Below are 15337 nucleotides of genomic sequence, written 5' to 3'. Positions count from 1 at the left end.
CAAGTAAGATCACAGCTCAGTACAAATTCTGGAAAGATCAGGATTTCAACAAATTAAAAATAAAACAGAACTATACATTAAATACTTAAAATAGCACCAACTTGGTATAGGGAGGTAACAGATATTATCCAAAACTAGTCATGATAATCTAGTTATGCTGCAACTGCATTCCAAAAAAGAGCCAGAATTGAATTACATAGCACAAATACATTTCTATACTACCAGAAATATTAATGAAAAGAAAAAGTGGATAAAATAGGATAAAAGGAGGCAACGGTCTAGTGGGCATTATCATCAGACTATTAATTCAGAGATACAAGTAATGTTCTGTAGTCGCGGGTTCAAATCCCGCCATGGTAGATGGTGAAATTTGCATTCAATAATAAAATAAAACTGGAATTAAAAGTCTAATGATGAACTGGCTTCCTAGGCGCAGGAAATCTGATGTCCTTACCTGGTCTGACCTATGCATGACTCCAGGCCCCTAGCAACGTGGTTGGCAGCCCTCTGGGGAATTCAGCAGAAATGCTGGACTAGCCAGCAACACCCACATCCCATGATTGAATAAAAGAAAAAGCAACAAAAACCCCTTGAAAACTCAATATTGATGCTGTCAATAAAGAACAATAGACATGCTAAGGACTTATTTGTATGGCTATGTACAGCAGAGAAAGAGATTAGCTTGGTAGGCATACCAAGGAAACTAATATTGAAATCAGGGACAGGGACTTAAAGAAACATGCTAAATAACAGTAACAAATACATATCGGCAAAGAAGAGAGAAATAACCCAGGACCAAAAGATTTCCCACAATAGGGATTAAAGAAAGTTATTATTGATGAGAATATTATTGATGCTTTGGCTATAATCTTCCAAAATTCTCACAAGTTGAAAAGCATTCCTTCGGAATAGAAAATTATGCACATCATTCAGCTGTTTAATAAACATAGGAAAACCAGAGGATGAGACACCTACTAGGCTAAATTCTATTGTCAGAAAACTAGTGGAGTGAATAATTAAGAAAAAGTGACTGAAGATTGCAAAACCATTCAGCTGACCAGCAGGAGTCAACACAAGTTTGTAAACATTCCACAAAGATTTATATCGGGGCCTCAATTGTTCACCCCATTTTTCAACTTGAGGATGGGCTAAAATGCTACGTATTCAAAATTAGCCAATGACACAAAGATAGGTGACACTGCTAACAGTGGAGGTGGAAGAGTAAAATTACTGTAACGTGAGTTTCATTGCAGATCGAAGTTTTCAAAATATTAAAGACAACAGATAAGAGAGACAGAGAGGAAATATTTCCACTATTAGACAGTCTAGGGCCAGGGAAATATTGCAGGCAGCATTTTCAGCAGTAAAATTCAGAAACATTTCTACATACAAAAAAAGTAAAATCTACAGCTCTTCTACAAACCTCAATTGATGCCACATCGATTGTTAATTTTAAATTGAGTTAGTTTCTTTTTGTTAGTCAAAGGTATTAATAAATATGGGTTAGGATTACAGATCAGTGATGATCCCACTCAATAGTGGAAAAGGTTCAAGGAGCTTAAATAACTGATCCTATGCTCGACAGATTACCATCTATTCAGTAGCCATTATACTGATTCCATAAATTTTATAGAACATTTTCTTTACTTGTTATAAGCCAATCTTGGGAAACATAAAATAGATTAGGTATTGTAATTTGTTCTTTCCTAGACAAAGCATGTTTTACTTAGAGTAATACTTTTTGTATGATCCACAGAAATATGCAGAGAACATTTTAAGGGAATATGACAGATTTGCTTTTAATAACACTAAGTAGCAAATGTACCTGCAATCTAATAATGGTCTTGTTCACACAGATATTATTTATGCACAGCATTTTATTCTCACCTTCTAATTCGAGCCATGGTCGTCTCAGTAACTAGTACATAGTCCTCAGCTGGAGAGAGTTGGACTCCGTTTGCAAACCTTAGGTCATCCATTAATACCTCCACTTGTTTTGTTACTGTGTCATATTCCATTAATCTGCAATAATAATAATAATATCAATTACACACAGGATTAACAACTAGGCAAGAATATTTCAAGAAATTAAAAATGGTGAGTATTGACTTTTTTTCTCACATCAAAACCAAAAGATAAGCAAGGAGTGCAGAAAAATTTGCAAATGATATCAACTAAAACATAATAAATCACTATTATTATCCATTAAGTTCAATTTCATAGTTGGCAGTCGCAGCACCTCAAGTGCTCAGTTTATTTCAGGGAGAAACAGTAATCGCTACTCACTGGTTCATAATTTGGTGAGGTGTACTGAATCGAAGAGGAAATTTTAGCAAAATATTTGGTGAATGTTGAACAATCTTTTCAGTTCATAAACCCTTTGTCAAATCTTGAGGTTACTGTTGTACTAAACATTGAGCTCATATATAAAATTACGGATCAAAATGGGTCTGGAAGTAATTGAGAAAATGATCACAACACAGAAGGAATACTTTCATTACATGTTATATTGTAGTAGTGGAGGCTGGTTAGTTCAGTTGGCTGGATGGTTTACAATGAACAATAATGCCAACAGCACAGATTCAATTCCCATGCTGGCTGGGCTGACTGTGAAGGTTCCACTTTTCAACCTTGCCCTTCGTCTGAGGTGTGGTGACCCTCAGGTTAAACCACCACAAGTCGTCTGTCTCCAATGCAAGTGCAACCTTGTGGTTCTCCGAGACTATGGCTACTTTTCCTTAAGTAGTAGTGCTACATTTGCTTTTGTTTGAAGGTGCCCATTTGTACCTGACGTAATCTTGGCAAATACATCCCAGTTCAGGACAATTATCATTCAATGTATCCTAGAATCTACATTTCTGTAGTTAGAAATATTACATCTCCCCTCGCCCCCTTTTGAATTTGAATTCTTGACAATTTTCAACACAGAAAAAGTATTTTGAGGTTAGCCAGATTAGATTCTGAATAGATTAATAAGATATTGATGTAATGGAAAAACAAGTCCTGGAAGCTTGTCAGGTTAAAGGCATGAGAAAACACTTAGGCCATAACCACAATAAAAAAGGTAAAGGATGGTTAGAAAGACAGTAGGTTTTGAAATTAGAATAGTCCAAAAATAAGAGTTGTCAGACTTTGTTCAATGGAGTGCTTCAGAGACAGATTATGGGACTTCTGTTTATGATCTAAACAAATTACATGGTCTTAGAGACAATTTAAACTGGTCAATTTCACAGATAATAACCAAATGGGAGACAGATAAACCAAACAAGTCGTTCTAGAAGGACATTGACAGTACCAGCCCGTGGAAAGAACTCAATAGAATTTCAATGCCAATAAGTGAAAAGATTTACAAACTGGAAGATGCAAGGGAACATCTTTAACATTGAAGTAGAAATTAAGAGAAACTCAGTATGATCAAATTAGCTGATTAGTGCAGCATTCTGTGTGACACAGGATCACGCTGACCAAGACAGCTTCACATTTCAATCATTGCTCTGGGCACTTCAACCATATCTCATTATTCCTAACACTTCAAGATTGAGTAGAGTATTCATGAAGTGGAAGGCAGAAAGCTAGAGTTTGTTTGTTTAAGTGACAGGAGGGCAGACTGTGTGGTCCCTTTAAGAGATAAAGTACTTTTCAAAGCTTGGGGATTTTAAAAAAAATATCTGCAAGCAGCTATAGATACATAGATAGTTCTAAATTGGAAACATGTAAAAATTGGCTGTGTCATTGGAAAATCTTAGGCTTGTTTTGTTGTTTTGGTAACTAGCTTGAATCAGCCAATTATTTTAGACCAAGCTCTTAGATACTGAAAACATATCACATTTAAACCTGATGATTTTGACTACCAGGAACCAATCTGATTGTAAAAAATATACAAGAATATAAAACATGTGGACATTTTGAAAACTGACTGAGAGCCAACTGCCATCTGAACTGAGAGTACATCTTTGAGAAAGATGGTACTCTCTGCCATCTGAAGAAAAACATCTCACTCTCACAGACATCTCCACGCTCTCCAAAAACACTATCTATTCATAAAGGTACACAGCACTCTTAGATAATTTTCCAGACACCAGAATTTACTTGAGAGAGGTAGAACAGAAGAAATTACTGAGAAAACATCTCTGACAGCAGAATCAACTGAAGACAGGAGAAACAGCGGAACATTCCTTAAGACACATTGTGTGAACTTCAGACTAAGTTTTAATATTTTGTTTTGTTATTTAAGTGGGGCTTGTATTTATTTGAACATCATCCTATTAGAATTTTGATTTATTCTGAAATAGGTAGTTTGAGAGGAATTGTTCATTTTATTAATTGTTCTGTTAATTCGTTCACTGTTGGAGTTAGATAAGGTGTTCCTTATTGAGTACAGAGTGAATGAAAGAATTTCACTTAATTTAACCACTCCTTCATATCAGTCTGGGGTGGGGGTGGTGGTGAGAGATACGTTACACCACTTGTCACACTTCTTTATCAGATTATGAGGTAAGACGAGCTTCTTTGGGTGTTTCAGTTTTAATTATCAGAGATGTGTTGACCTCTACTCCAAACACTAAAAAGAGACAACGGAGAGACAATCCAGGCTGCACAGTGATCTCTAATAGAAAGGGCATGTGAGTGAAGGTCATGTTTGGCCATGATGTCTCCTTAACAAATTAATTTCGAAGGTTTGTGCAAGTCAATTCAGGCTGGATAGAGGACAGCCAACAGCTGCTAAAATGGAACAGCATAAGTCAGTGATTCCAGGAGAACCAAAAGGAGAAGATGCTACATAAATACAAAGTTTGTCATCTGTTAACAATACAACCACAACTAACAATACAAGTAAAGACAGAACTCCAAAATACTCACCGCCCATCAGCAGTGCCCTCCATCACCAGGTATCGGTTATCTCTTCTCTGCCACTTACTGCTGGAATCAGTGAAGTAGATCTTTCTGCCATCCTGTGTGATGCTGAGGTCATTCACAAAGGCCATTCGCCTGCCTTGAATAATCTTCTGAGCAGAGACCAGCATCTCCACTTCACCTGAAATTATTTATGACAGAACAGGTAAGTGCTGTCCATGATTGGAACCATGAAGTCTATATAAACAGGCCTGTTTCATTAAAGATTTCAAACAAAAGAGCTTATCTTCCAATGTCTGGATGTTTAGATTGTAAACATCACGAATTCAATGGAGACTTTCAGCAACTGCTACAATTAACCAAGAATCTTTGATAAAACAACATTTCATAATATAGTAAATTCACAACAGAACAAATCCCAGGAGGTGCACCCAGAAATGTGTGTTAAATGGAGCATCAAGATAGCAATGGAGGGGCCTATACAATCCAATTTGTTCAAATGTACCATTATACCAAAACAAAATTCCAAATAAAAACACACCGTAAAAACACACAAATAAAGTTGGGAGTCAGTGCCAGAAAAACTCAGTGATCTTTTTCTGTTTAGCATGCTACCTCTGTGATTTAATCCGCTATGTTGTCAAATATATTTCCACCGTTCTCATGCTACATTGCAAAATCCTGGATCATCTCCATGGCCTTTGCATCTTCAGCAAAAAAAATGGGCAGTTGACTGAGTGAGCATTCATTGAACTCTTCAGGGTCATCAGCCTCAAATACCTTGGTTAAAGAATGTAGTGCATCTATTATCGCCTCTTCTATCAATTACATTGTGCAGCATGGTGTCATGCTGTCCACCTTGACATACGTTTTCTTGATTGGCTCTGGTGGCATTTCCATGGCCGCTACACGAGAGTATAAAGAACCTCATAATTGGGTTTGTTGGTTTCACCCTACTCCTTGGCATTCTAAGCGCCTTGTTCAGTCATAGCCGATTTCAACCCAGTGTGGTGGAAGCAGTTGGTATGTGCAGTTTACCTTGCCATCTTCCATGCCTTCGTGAACATGGCCTTTAGAACAGCTGGATTGTACAACTGCAAACCTCTGGCCTGGATAACCTGAAAGATCAGCTGCCATCTGTGGGTTTTCAGTTTCATCCTGTTACCCATCGGCAAGAGTTTAGCAGTGATGTTGGAAGGCACCTCTGGACTTAACACTAGACGCAAGTGGTGAGAGAAGTGGCAGTCAGTAGCTCCTTGGCAAGTAGGAGAAAGGGGATAGAAAAATAGGTCACTGCAAAAGTAAGCCTCTGAAAACCTTCACCTACTTTAATCACGTGTAATTTGAATGAGCTCCTCCTGAACTGACTTCTGCTTTCACCATGAAATCAAGAAACAGCGAGGATCATTTTATGCAGGAATCAAAAGGAATTGATGCTTGGGGTGAGGGGCTTCAATGAAGGAAAACGGCATACTTGTTATTACTTTTTAATTGCTGTCTTTTTAGCATAATGCTACCTGAAGCTGGGCCGTGCTCATGCTGTCCAGAGAATTTGGCAAGTTGTGAATTTACTAGTGAACAGAAATTGCTTGAGAAACTCAGTAGCTCCGGCAGCATTTATGGGGAGATAACAGAGTTAAAGCTTTGAATCTGCTGACTCTTGAACAGAACTAATGTGAATCTGACTTTCTGGATCCTACCCACGTAAGCAGCACAAAATTGGGTGTAGAATTGCTATAAGGTCCAGGCAAAATATCATGAAACAGAAAAGGAAATTGCAAATTTTTGCAAGAGCTCCACAGACATGAGAGTCTAAAATTGTTTTTACAACAATTAACAACGGTTAAATGATTACCATTGCTTTCTTTTCAGATTTTTAAAACTGGATTCAAATTTCACCATCTACCACAGTGGGATTCAAACCCATGTCCTCAGAACACAAGACTGGGGTTCTGGATTATGAGTCCAGTGATATTACCACCTACGCAGCCTTCCTCTCTTGACAGAGATTCAACTATTAGAAAAGCACATTGTGGAGTTCTGCCAATTCAAATAACTTGTTCTGCTGACATTCCAATTTCAATTCTCAGTATGCCAATATAGAATCATAGAAAACATGAGCAGGAATAGGCCATATGAGTAGCCCTTTGAGCCTGCTCCAACATTTATGATAACCACAGTACATCATTCAACTCAACAGATTTTCCCACTCTTCCCTCATATCTTTTGATCTCTTTAGCTTCAAGTGTTTTATTCAACTCGTTCCTCAAACATTCAAGATTTTGGTCTCAACTGCTTTCTGTGGTAGAGAATTCCACCAACATGCTGGATTAAGACATTTCCCCTAATCAGAGTCCTAACTGATTTACCCCATATCCTTAGACTGTGACCCCGGTTATGGACTCCATCAACAGTCCTCATGCATCTAACCCATCTAGCCCTGCTAGAACTTTTTAGGTTTCTCATTCTTCTGAACTCCAATGAACTTAATCCAAAAGCCTATATGCCAGCCCTGCTATCCCAGGAATCAGTCTGGTAAGGGTTTGCTGCACTCCTTCTATAGTAAGAACATTTTCCTCAGATAAGGAGATCAAAATTGTATATATTCCAGACGTGGTGCCACCAAGCCCTGTATAATTGCAGAAAGACATACCTGCTTCTCTATTCAAATAACCTCATTATGAAGGCCAACATACCATTTGCCTTCTTGACCGCCTACAGAACCTGCATGTTTACATTCAATGACTGCTGTATGAGGACACCCAGATCTCATTGCACACTCCTCTCTCTCAATTTGTAGCCATTCAGATAATAATCCACCTTCCTGTTTTTGCTCCTGAACCGGATAACCTCATATTTATCTACATTACAATATATCTGCCTTGCATGTGCCCACTAACTTAGCTTCTTCAAATTCCACTGAAACATTTCTATATACTCTTCACAGTTCACTTTCCTACCTAGCCAAGCAATAGTCTGTAGAACGATTGAGACTGGGGATGACATAAAAGTTGTACAGTGTGTGGTGTAAGAACAGTTAGCTCATTCCATTCCCTTGGACATCAAAGTTGTGCAGCCTAATCCTTGGGGTACTGGAGAGGGAAGAGCATTCTCTCTTTACAAAGAAATAAACACCAGATCCATTATAAATCTTACACGTTCTTAGTGATACATTATCTTCCAGGTGATTGAAATACTCTACCTGTGACTGGATTAACCTCAAATAGTCCATAGTAAGCATCAGCCACAAACAGAGTCCCATTAGGGCCTACTCGGATTCCCAAAGGTCTTCCACAAGTTGGTTCATCTTCTCTTGTTCCTGGATTCAAAATAAAGTTTCAGCAACATCAACAGTTGGAAGGATATCATGAGAGAAAATGATATAAAGAAAACGGAGAGCAAGAAAGTAAAGCAACATAGAAAAGGAATTAAATAGTTTCTCAAAAACTCAAGGATTAGGGGTAGGAATAGGCCCTTATAGCCTTTCAAGCCTTAAGACCCATTTTGATAGGATCACAGCTGATCTGATTGTGGCTTCAAGTCCTGTCCAGTCTCAAACCCCTCAACTCCATCATTCAAAAATCCAACTTACTCGGGCTTGAATCTATTCAATGATCTAGCATCCACTGCATTGTGAAGAGGAGAATTCCAGAGAATGGATCTCAAAGTAAAGATTTCTCCTGATCTGTCTTAATGAGACTCCTAAGCTTCAAACTGTGGCCCCTAGTTCATACTTGACCACAAAGTGAAAGGTCCTTCCTACATGTACCCTGTCAAGTCCCCTTAGTACCCTATACTTTAGTATGATCAGCTCCCGTTCCTCTAAACCACCATGAGCAAAGGCTTAACCTCTGCCCTGCTGTGCTGTTGCTGTGCAGCCAAAGTGAAATCAGGGGTATCATTAAAGATATTTTATTTTTCTTAACTTTAGACATGAACTTTAAATTAATTTTATTCTCACCATCAAGCCAACTTTTACAAAGCAGCAAGTTTGTTATTAAATTAACACTTAAGTTAAAGCTAAAGAGAACAGAAAATAAAGCCATTTGAAAAAGTGACTATTACTGCAGGACCACTTAACTAAATACAGCTTGATGTAAAAACTACTCCAAAACCGTATCAAAGAAAACAGTCATTTTTGTCCATGACTCACCACAAGGAAGTTTGCCTATTCTTGCCAGGGTATGTATTTGTCCATCACTTATTTTCAGAATCTGTCCATCAGCCGTACCAGTGAATATGACCTCTGCAGAGATCCCACATATAGAATTCAGTTACAAAACAAGCTTCACTCAGCACCTTCCTAGAAAAAAGCAAAACTAGAGATCCGGTCACTCATATCCTCAGCTGCAAGTTTAATCAGAACTAAAAAGAAAAGACTTGGATTTGAGGTTCTGGATTAGTGGTGCTGGAAGAGCCAGCAGTTCAGGCAGCATCCGAGGAGCAGTAAAATGGATTTGAGGTTCATGACCTCAAGATGTTCTAATGTTCTTTGCTGACAATAATGCAAAACCACTGTTGTAGGAAAAGATAGTTGCTAATTTATGCAAGATAAAGCAATAAACAATGGTATAGAGCCATGATAATGTGCTTTTTGTAACAATGGTTGAGGGATGAATAATAAATCAAGCCCAAGACTACAAGGAAAAAATCTCTTACACTTCTTTGAAAAAACTTTATCTAATCAGGACTGCACTGAAATGTCAGCCTGGATTTGTGCTCAAGTCCTTAGATTGGGATTGGAGTCTTTTGCCTCAGAGGCTAGAATGCTGCCAATTCATCTGAGTAGGATGAATATTCCCTTCCTCAGCATCAGTTAAAAAGATTCAACTCCAAATGAGTATAGTTAATGCTAATTTAGTTGCTGTTCGATCCACAATCACAAAACTGACCCGAAACCAACATTAATTACTAATGTCATACAAAGGGCTATCATAATTCCCTGATATAACAAACACAATTAAAAGAAAGATTGCTAATAAAGTTGAAAGGTTTCAAGATAGTGTTTCAGCACAAGAGACCATTTCCTTCCTTTTGTGCATCTTGTTATGACGACAGAAGATTCATGTGCAAAATAATTTCTGTACTGTACTGAGAACGTGATGCACTGAGATGCTGCCTTATGGGTGAGATATTAAACCAAGGCCACATCTGCCCCTCATGTGAATATAAAAGATCCCAAAACACTCACAAAGACAGAAGGGTTCTTCATAGCATCCTGGTCAACATTCATTCCTCAACCCACATAATGAAAGAATATTACCTGGTCATTATTACATTACCACTTCAAGGGGCTTGCTGCTTGAAAAAAATGTCAAGGAACATGAATCATAATAGTAAAGTCTGTACTGGAACATTAATAAAAAAAGGAAAGTCAAGCCAATTTATCTACTCCTTCAGGAGATGCAGGTGTCATTCACTTGACCAGCATTTATTACCAAGCCCTGATTGCCTTTGAGAATGTGATACTGAGCTACCTTCTTGAACTACTGTCGTCTTTGTATTGGAGGTACACCAACAGTACTGTCAGGGAAGGAGTTTAGGCTTTTGACTAGGCCACATTGAGGTAACTATAATAAAGTTCCATGTCACAGCACTATGAAAAGGAACTCCTAAGTGGTGCTCCTTCATCCTTCTGAGCAGTATGGCTCTGGGTTTGGCAGATGCTCCCGAAGCACTCTTGATAAGATAATATTTAACATGACAAATAGGGTGACAATCAAGTGTTCTGCTTTGTCCTGGATCACGCTGAGCTTCTTGAATGTGACTGGAGCTGTGCAAATCCAGGCAAGTGAAGTGTATCCCATCACATGCCTGACTTGTGCCTTGTACACAGTGGACAAGCTTTGGAAGGGAGTTACTCACTACAGAATTCCCAGACTCTGTCATGTTCTGACAGCCACAGCATTTATATGGCTGGTGCATTCAGTACCTGATCAATTCAGTGATTGTAATTCTGTTGATCAAAGCAAGGTGGTTAGAACCTTATTTATTAGAAATGGTAAATGGCTAGCAGTTGAGTGGCAAAAATGTCACTTACCACTAATCAGCCTAAGCCTGGATATTGTGTTACTCTTGCTACACGTGGACACAGACTCCGTCAATGTCGGAGGAGTTATGATAGCTGCTGAATATTTTAAAATCATCAGCGAACAATCCCACTTCTGATCTTATGATGAAGGGAATGACAATGATGAAGCAACTGAGATGGATTGGGCCACAGACAGTACTAAGGCTGAGTTAGTTGACTTCTAATTCCTTGTGCTAGGCATGATCCCAGTCAGTAAAGTGGTTTCCTCAAATTCCCATGAACCTCATTTAGGACTCCCTGTAGTCTCACCCAGTCAAATACTGCGCTAATGTCATGGGCAGCTGCTGTCACCAAAATTAGAAATCACACAACACCAGGTTATAGTCCAACAGGTTTAATTGGAAGCACACTAGTTTTCGGAGCGACGCTCCTTCATCAGGTGATTGTGAGCGTCGCTCCGAAAGCTAGTGTGCTTCCAATTAAACTTGTTGGACTATAACCTGGTGTTGTGTGATTTTCAACTTTGTACACCCCAGTCCAACACCGGCATCTCCGAATCATGACCAAAATTAGAGTTTAACTCTTTTGTTTGGTCCAAAGCTATAATGAGCGTGGGAGTCAATTGGCTCTAGTGGAACTCAAACTAAGACTATGACTGAGCAAGTGCTATCTAATACCACTGCCAATGGCCAATTCCATCATTTGCCTGAAAATGAACAATAGACTATAGACACTCCCCAGGCCACAAATGGGTTCTGTCCTGGATTCCATTTGCAAGTCAGTTTGTACAATCGTTGGAACACAATACAGGGCCATGTAAAGCAGCCATTCGTAAGTACAGGAATGTTTGTATGTCTAGTCTTGAAACCTACTCCCCAGTATAGGACAACATTCATAAATTTGAGTATTTGTAAATTGGACACTTGTTAATCAGGGACTTCCTGTAATGGGACAGTAATTGCTTAGGTTATATTTGTACTGCTTTTTTGTAAACAGCATATACCTGGGTTATTATCTACATTCCCCATAGTGCAGCTATTTCTGGAGCATAACTCTTCAGTAGTATGGTCAAAATATTTAGCACTCATAGCCTTTACAGTATCCAGTACCTTCAGGTCCTTTTTGATATCAAACTGACAGAATTAAGTTGGTGGAAAACTGGCATCTGTGATGATGGGGACCTCAGGAAGAGCTTGAGATTGATCATACAGTTGACATTTCTGGCTAAAAGTAAATGCAATTACATTAGCCTTGTTCTTTGCACTTATGTATTGGACTCTCCCATTGTTGCAGAAACTTCTACTCCAGCAAGTTGCTTTATTGTCAATCACCATACATTGAATTCATACACTGTGCAATCACTTAGCTCTGTCTACTTGCATGCAGCTTCTGCTATTTGGCATGCAAGTAGTCCTGCATTGTAACTTCAGTGGGTTGACACCCCTTGTTTGGTTCACCATCACCACCTTAAATATTCACTCCTTCCATCATCAATACACAGTGGCATGAGTGTGTACCATCTGCATGAGGCATTGCAGTAATTCACAAAGACTCCCTCAAAAACATTTTCCAAATGTATGCCCCAAGATCCATCGCCTTGTACCCTCTCCAGTGCAATCAAAACTACATGACTGCACTGGAGCGGGCACAGAGGAAATTCACCAGGATGTTGACTGGGATGAAAAGTCTGTGTCAGGAGAATAGACTGGATAGGCTGAATTTGTTTTTCTTGGAGCAGAGGCGGCTCAGGAGGGGGATGGTTCCTGACTGAAGCTTACAAAAATAAGAGAGATATACACAGAGTGTCTCATGAGATTCTCTTTCTTATGGCAGACATGACTAATACTAGAGGGCATAAGTTTAAGTTGAGAAGCAAGTGATTTAGAAAAGATCTGAAAAATAATTTTTTCACCCAGACAATAATAGAAATGTGAAACATGAGGCCTGAGAGGATACTGGAAGTAGATGATGGCAGAACATTTAAGAAGCACCTGGATGAGCACTTAAAATACCAGGCATACTGGCTATGGGATTAGAGTAGTTTTGTATTTGTTGGTTGGCAAAGAGATGGTAGGCCAAAGGGTCTGTTTCTATGCTGTATGATTTTATATGAACACCACCATCTGCAGATTCACCTCCAAACTATACACCACCTGCTAATGTTATCCCCTTGTTTAAGAAGGGTAGTAGGGATAATCCAGGTAATTACAGACTGATGAGTCCAACATTAGTGGTAGGGAAGCTGCTGAAGAGGATATTGAGGGAAGGTCATGTCTTACCAACTTAATAGAATTCTTTGAGGAAGTGACAAAGTTGATTGATGAGAGAAGGGCAGTAGATGTCATATACATGGACTTCAGTAAGGCATTTGATAAGGTTCCCCTTGGTCAGCTGATGGAGAAATGAAGTCGTACCGGGTCCAAGGTGTACTAGCTAGATGGATAGAGAACTGGTTGGGCAACAGGAGACAGAGAGTAGTAGTGGAAGGGAGTTTCTCCAAATGGAGAACTGTGACTAGTGGTGTTCCAAAGGGATCCGTGCTGGAACCACTATTGTTTGTGGTATACATAAATGATCTGGAGGAACGTATAGGTGGTGTTACTGGCAAATTTGCAGGTGTCACTAAAGATTGGTGGAGTAGTAGATAGTGAAGGGGACTGCCAGAGAATGCAACAGAACATAGATAGATTGGAGGGTTGGGTAGAGAAATGGCAGGTGAAGTTCAATCCGGGCAAATGCGAGGTAATGCATTTTGGAAAATCTATTTCAAGAGCAAACTATACAGCAAATGGAAAAGCCTTGGGGAAAGCTGATGTACAGAGAGATCTAGGTGTACAGGTCTATTGTACTCTGAAGGTGGCAATGCAAGTCGATACAGTGATTAAGAAGGCATAAGGCATGTTTTTCTTCATCAGATGGGGTATTGAGTACAAGAGTTGTCAGGTCATGTGATAGTTGTATAGGGCTTTGGTTCGACCACATTTGGAATACTGTGTACAGTTCTGGTCGCCACATTACCAAAAGAATGTGGATACTTTGGAGAGAGGATAAAAAGGTTAACCAGGATGCTTCCTGGTATGGAGGCTTCTAGCTATGAAGAGAGGTTGAGTGGATTAGGATTATTTTCATTAGAAAGAGAGAGGTTTAGGGGGAACCTGATTGAGCTCTACAAAATCATGAGAGGTGTAGACAGCATGGATAGCAAGAAGCTTTTTCCCCTCAGAGTGGAGGACTCAATTATTAGGGGCCACGAGTTCAAGGTGAGAGGGGAGAAGTTTAAGGGAGATATGCACGGAAAGTTCTTTACACTTAGGGTGGTGGGTGTCTGGAATGAATTGCTAGCGTAGGTGGCAGAGGCGGGCACGATAGCGTCATTTAAGATGTACCTAGACATATACATGAAATGGGCAGGCAGCAAAGGGATACAGATCCTTAGAAAACAGGCGACAGGTTTAGATAGAGGATCTGATTTGGTGCAGGCTTGGAGGTCCTGTTCCTACCCTGTAATTTTCTTTGTTCTGACTCGAAACCATATCCGTTATTCCTTCAATTTGGCTAGGCCAAAATCCTTAAAACTTCTTTCCTACCAGCACTGCAGGTTGTAGAGCTCGTAAGAACTGACTCCAAAACTGCAGTGCTCCCACTGACCTATAGGTGACACTGTAAATATAGTGTAAAATTTAAGAGCATTTCATCAACCATGTCCAAAAATTATTCAAAAAACATTTCCCTACAATTCATCATAGTGCATTTAACAGAATTGCACAGTGATACATCTCAAAAGATTTGGCCTTTGGTCATTATACTCTCATTAACAATTACTATGGTGTAGCATGCTACTATAAACTATCTAGTTCTGTCTTGCCCAACATAACTTAGAGAAAGGACAGACATTTACTGAAATGGTAGCAGGAATAAGAGACTTCAATTATGTTTGTGATTTTTGAGAAGATTTGTAGCTCAGGTTGATAAGTCTGTAAGTTAGCTCGTTGAGCTTGAAGGTTTGTTTTCAGACATTTCGTCACCATTCTAGGTAACATCGTCAGTGAGAATCTCTGGTGAAGTGCTGGTGATATGTCCCGCCTCTCTATTTATAGGTCTTGGTTTCTTAAGGTTGGTGATGTCATTTCCGGTTCCTTTTTTTCAAGAGAAGATAGATAGGGTTAGAATGCCATGCCTCTAAGAATTGTTGTGCGTGTCTTTCACCTGTCCTAGTATGTGTGTGTGTGTGTTGTCCCAGTCAAAGTGGTGCCCTTCTTTGTATGTATGTATAAAAACTGGTGATAGTGGGTCATGTCTTACATATTTCAATTATTAGATTACTTACAGTGTGGAAACAGGCCCTTCGGCCCAACAAGTCCACACCGACCCGCCGAAGCGCAACCCACCCATACCCCTACATTTACCCCTTTAACCTAACACTATGGGCAATTTAGCATGGCCAATTCACCT

General features: G+C 39.3%; 1 protein-coding gene across 2 annotated transcripts in view; it reads right to left on the bottom strand.

Annotated features, from left to right (window-relative positions):
- Nucleotides 1-15337, bottom strand: part of apmap (adipocyte plasma membrane associated protein) — a 45117-nt gene that overhangs the window by 15649 nt on the left and 14131 nt on the right. For both annotated transcript variants that reach the window (XM_043696435.2, XM_087991564.1), the window contains exons 4-7: nucleotides 9008-9100; nucleotides 8057-8173; nucleotides 4861-5035; nucleotides 1888-2022 (exon numbers count right to left, since the gene is read on the bottom strand). In XM_043696435.2, the coding sequence (XP_043552370.1) occupies nucleotides 1888-2022; nucleotides 4861-5035; nucleotides 8057-8173; nucleotides 9008-9100 (520 nt within the window). The remainder of the gene's footprint in view (nucleotides 1-1887; nucleotides 2023-4860; nucleotides 5036-8056; nucleotides 8174-9007; nucleotides 9101-15337) is intronic.

Source organism: Chiloscyllium plagiosum, unplaced genomic scaffold, assembly GCF_037043375.1.
Source record: "Chiloscyllium plagiosum isolate Xiang-an unplaced genomic scaffold, Cpla_swu_hap1 HiC_scaffold_10, whole genome shotgun sequence".
Classification (NCBI taxonomy): Eukaryota; Metazoa; Chordata; class Chondrichthyes; order Orectolobiformes; family Hemiscylliidae; genus Chiloscyllium; species Chiloscyllium plagiosum.
The sequence above is the reverse complement of the archived record's forward strand: the minus strand, read 5'-3'. Positions and strand labels throughout refer to the sequence as shown.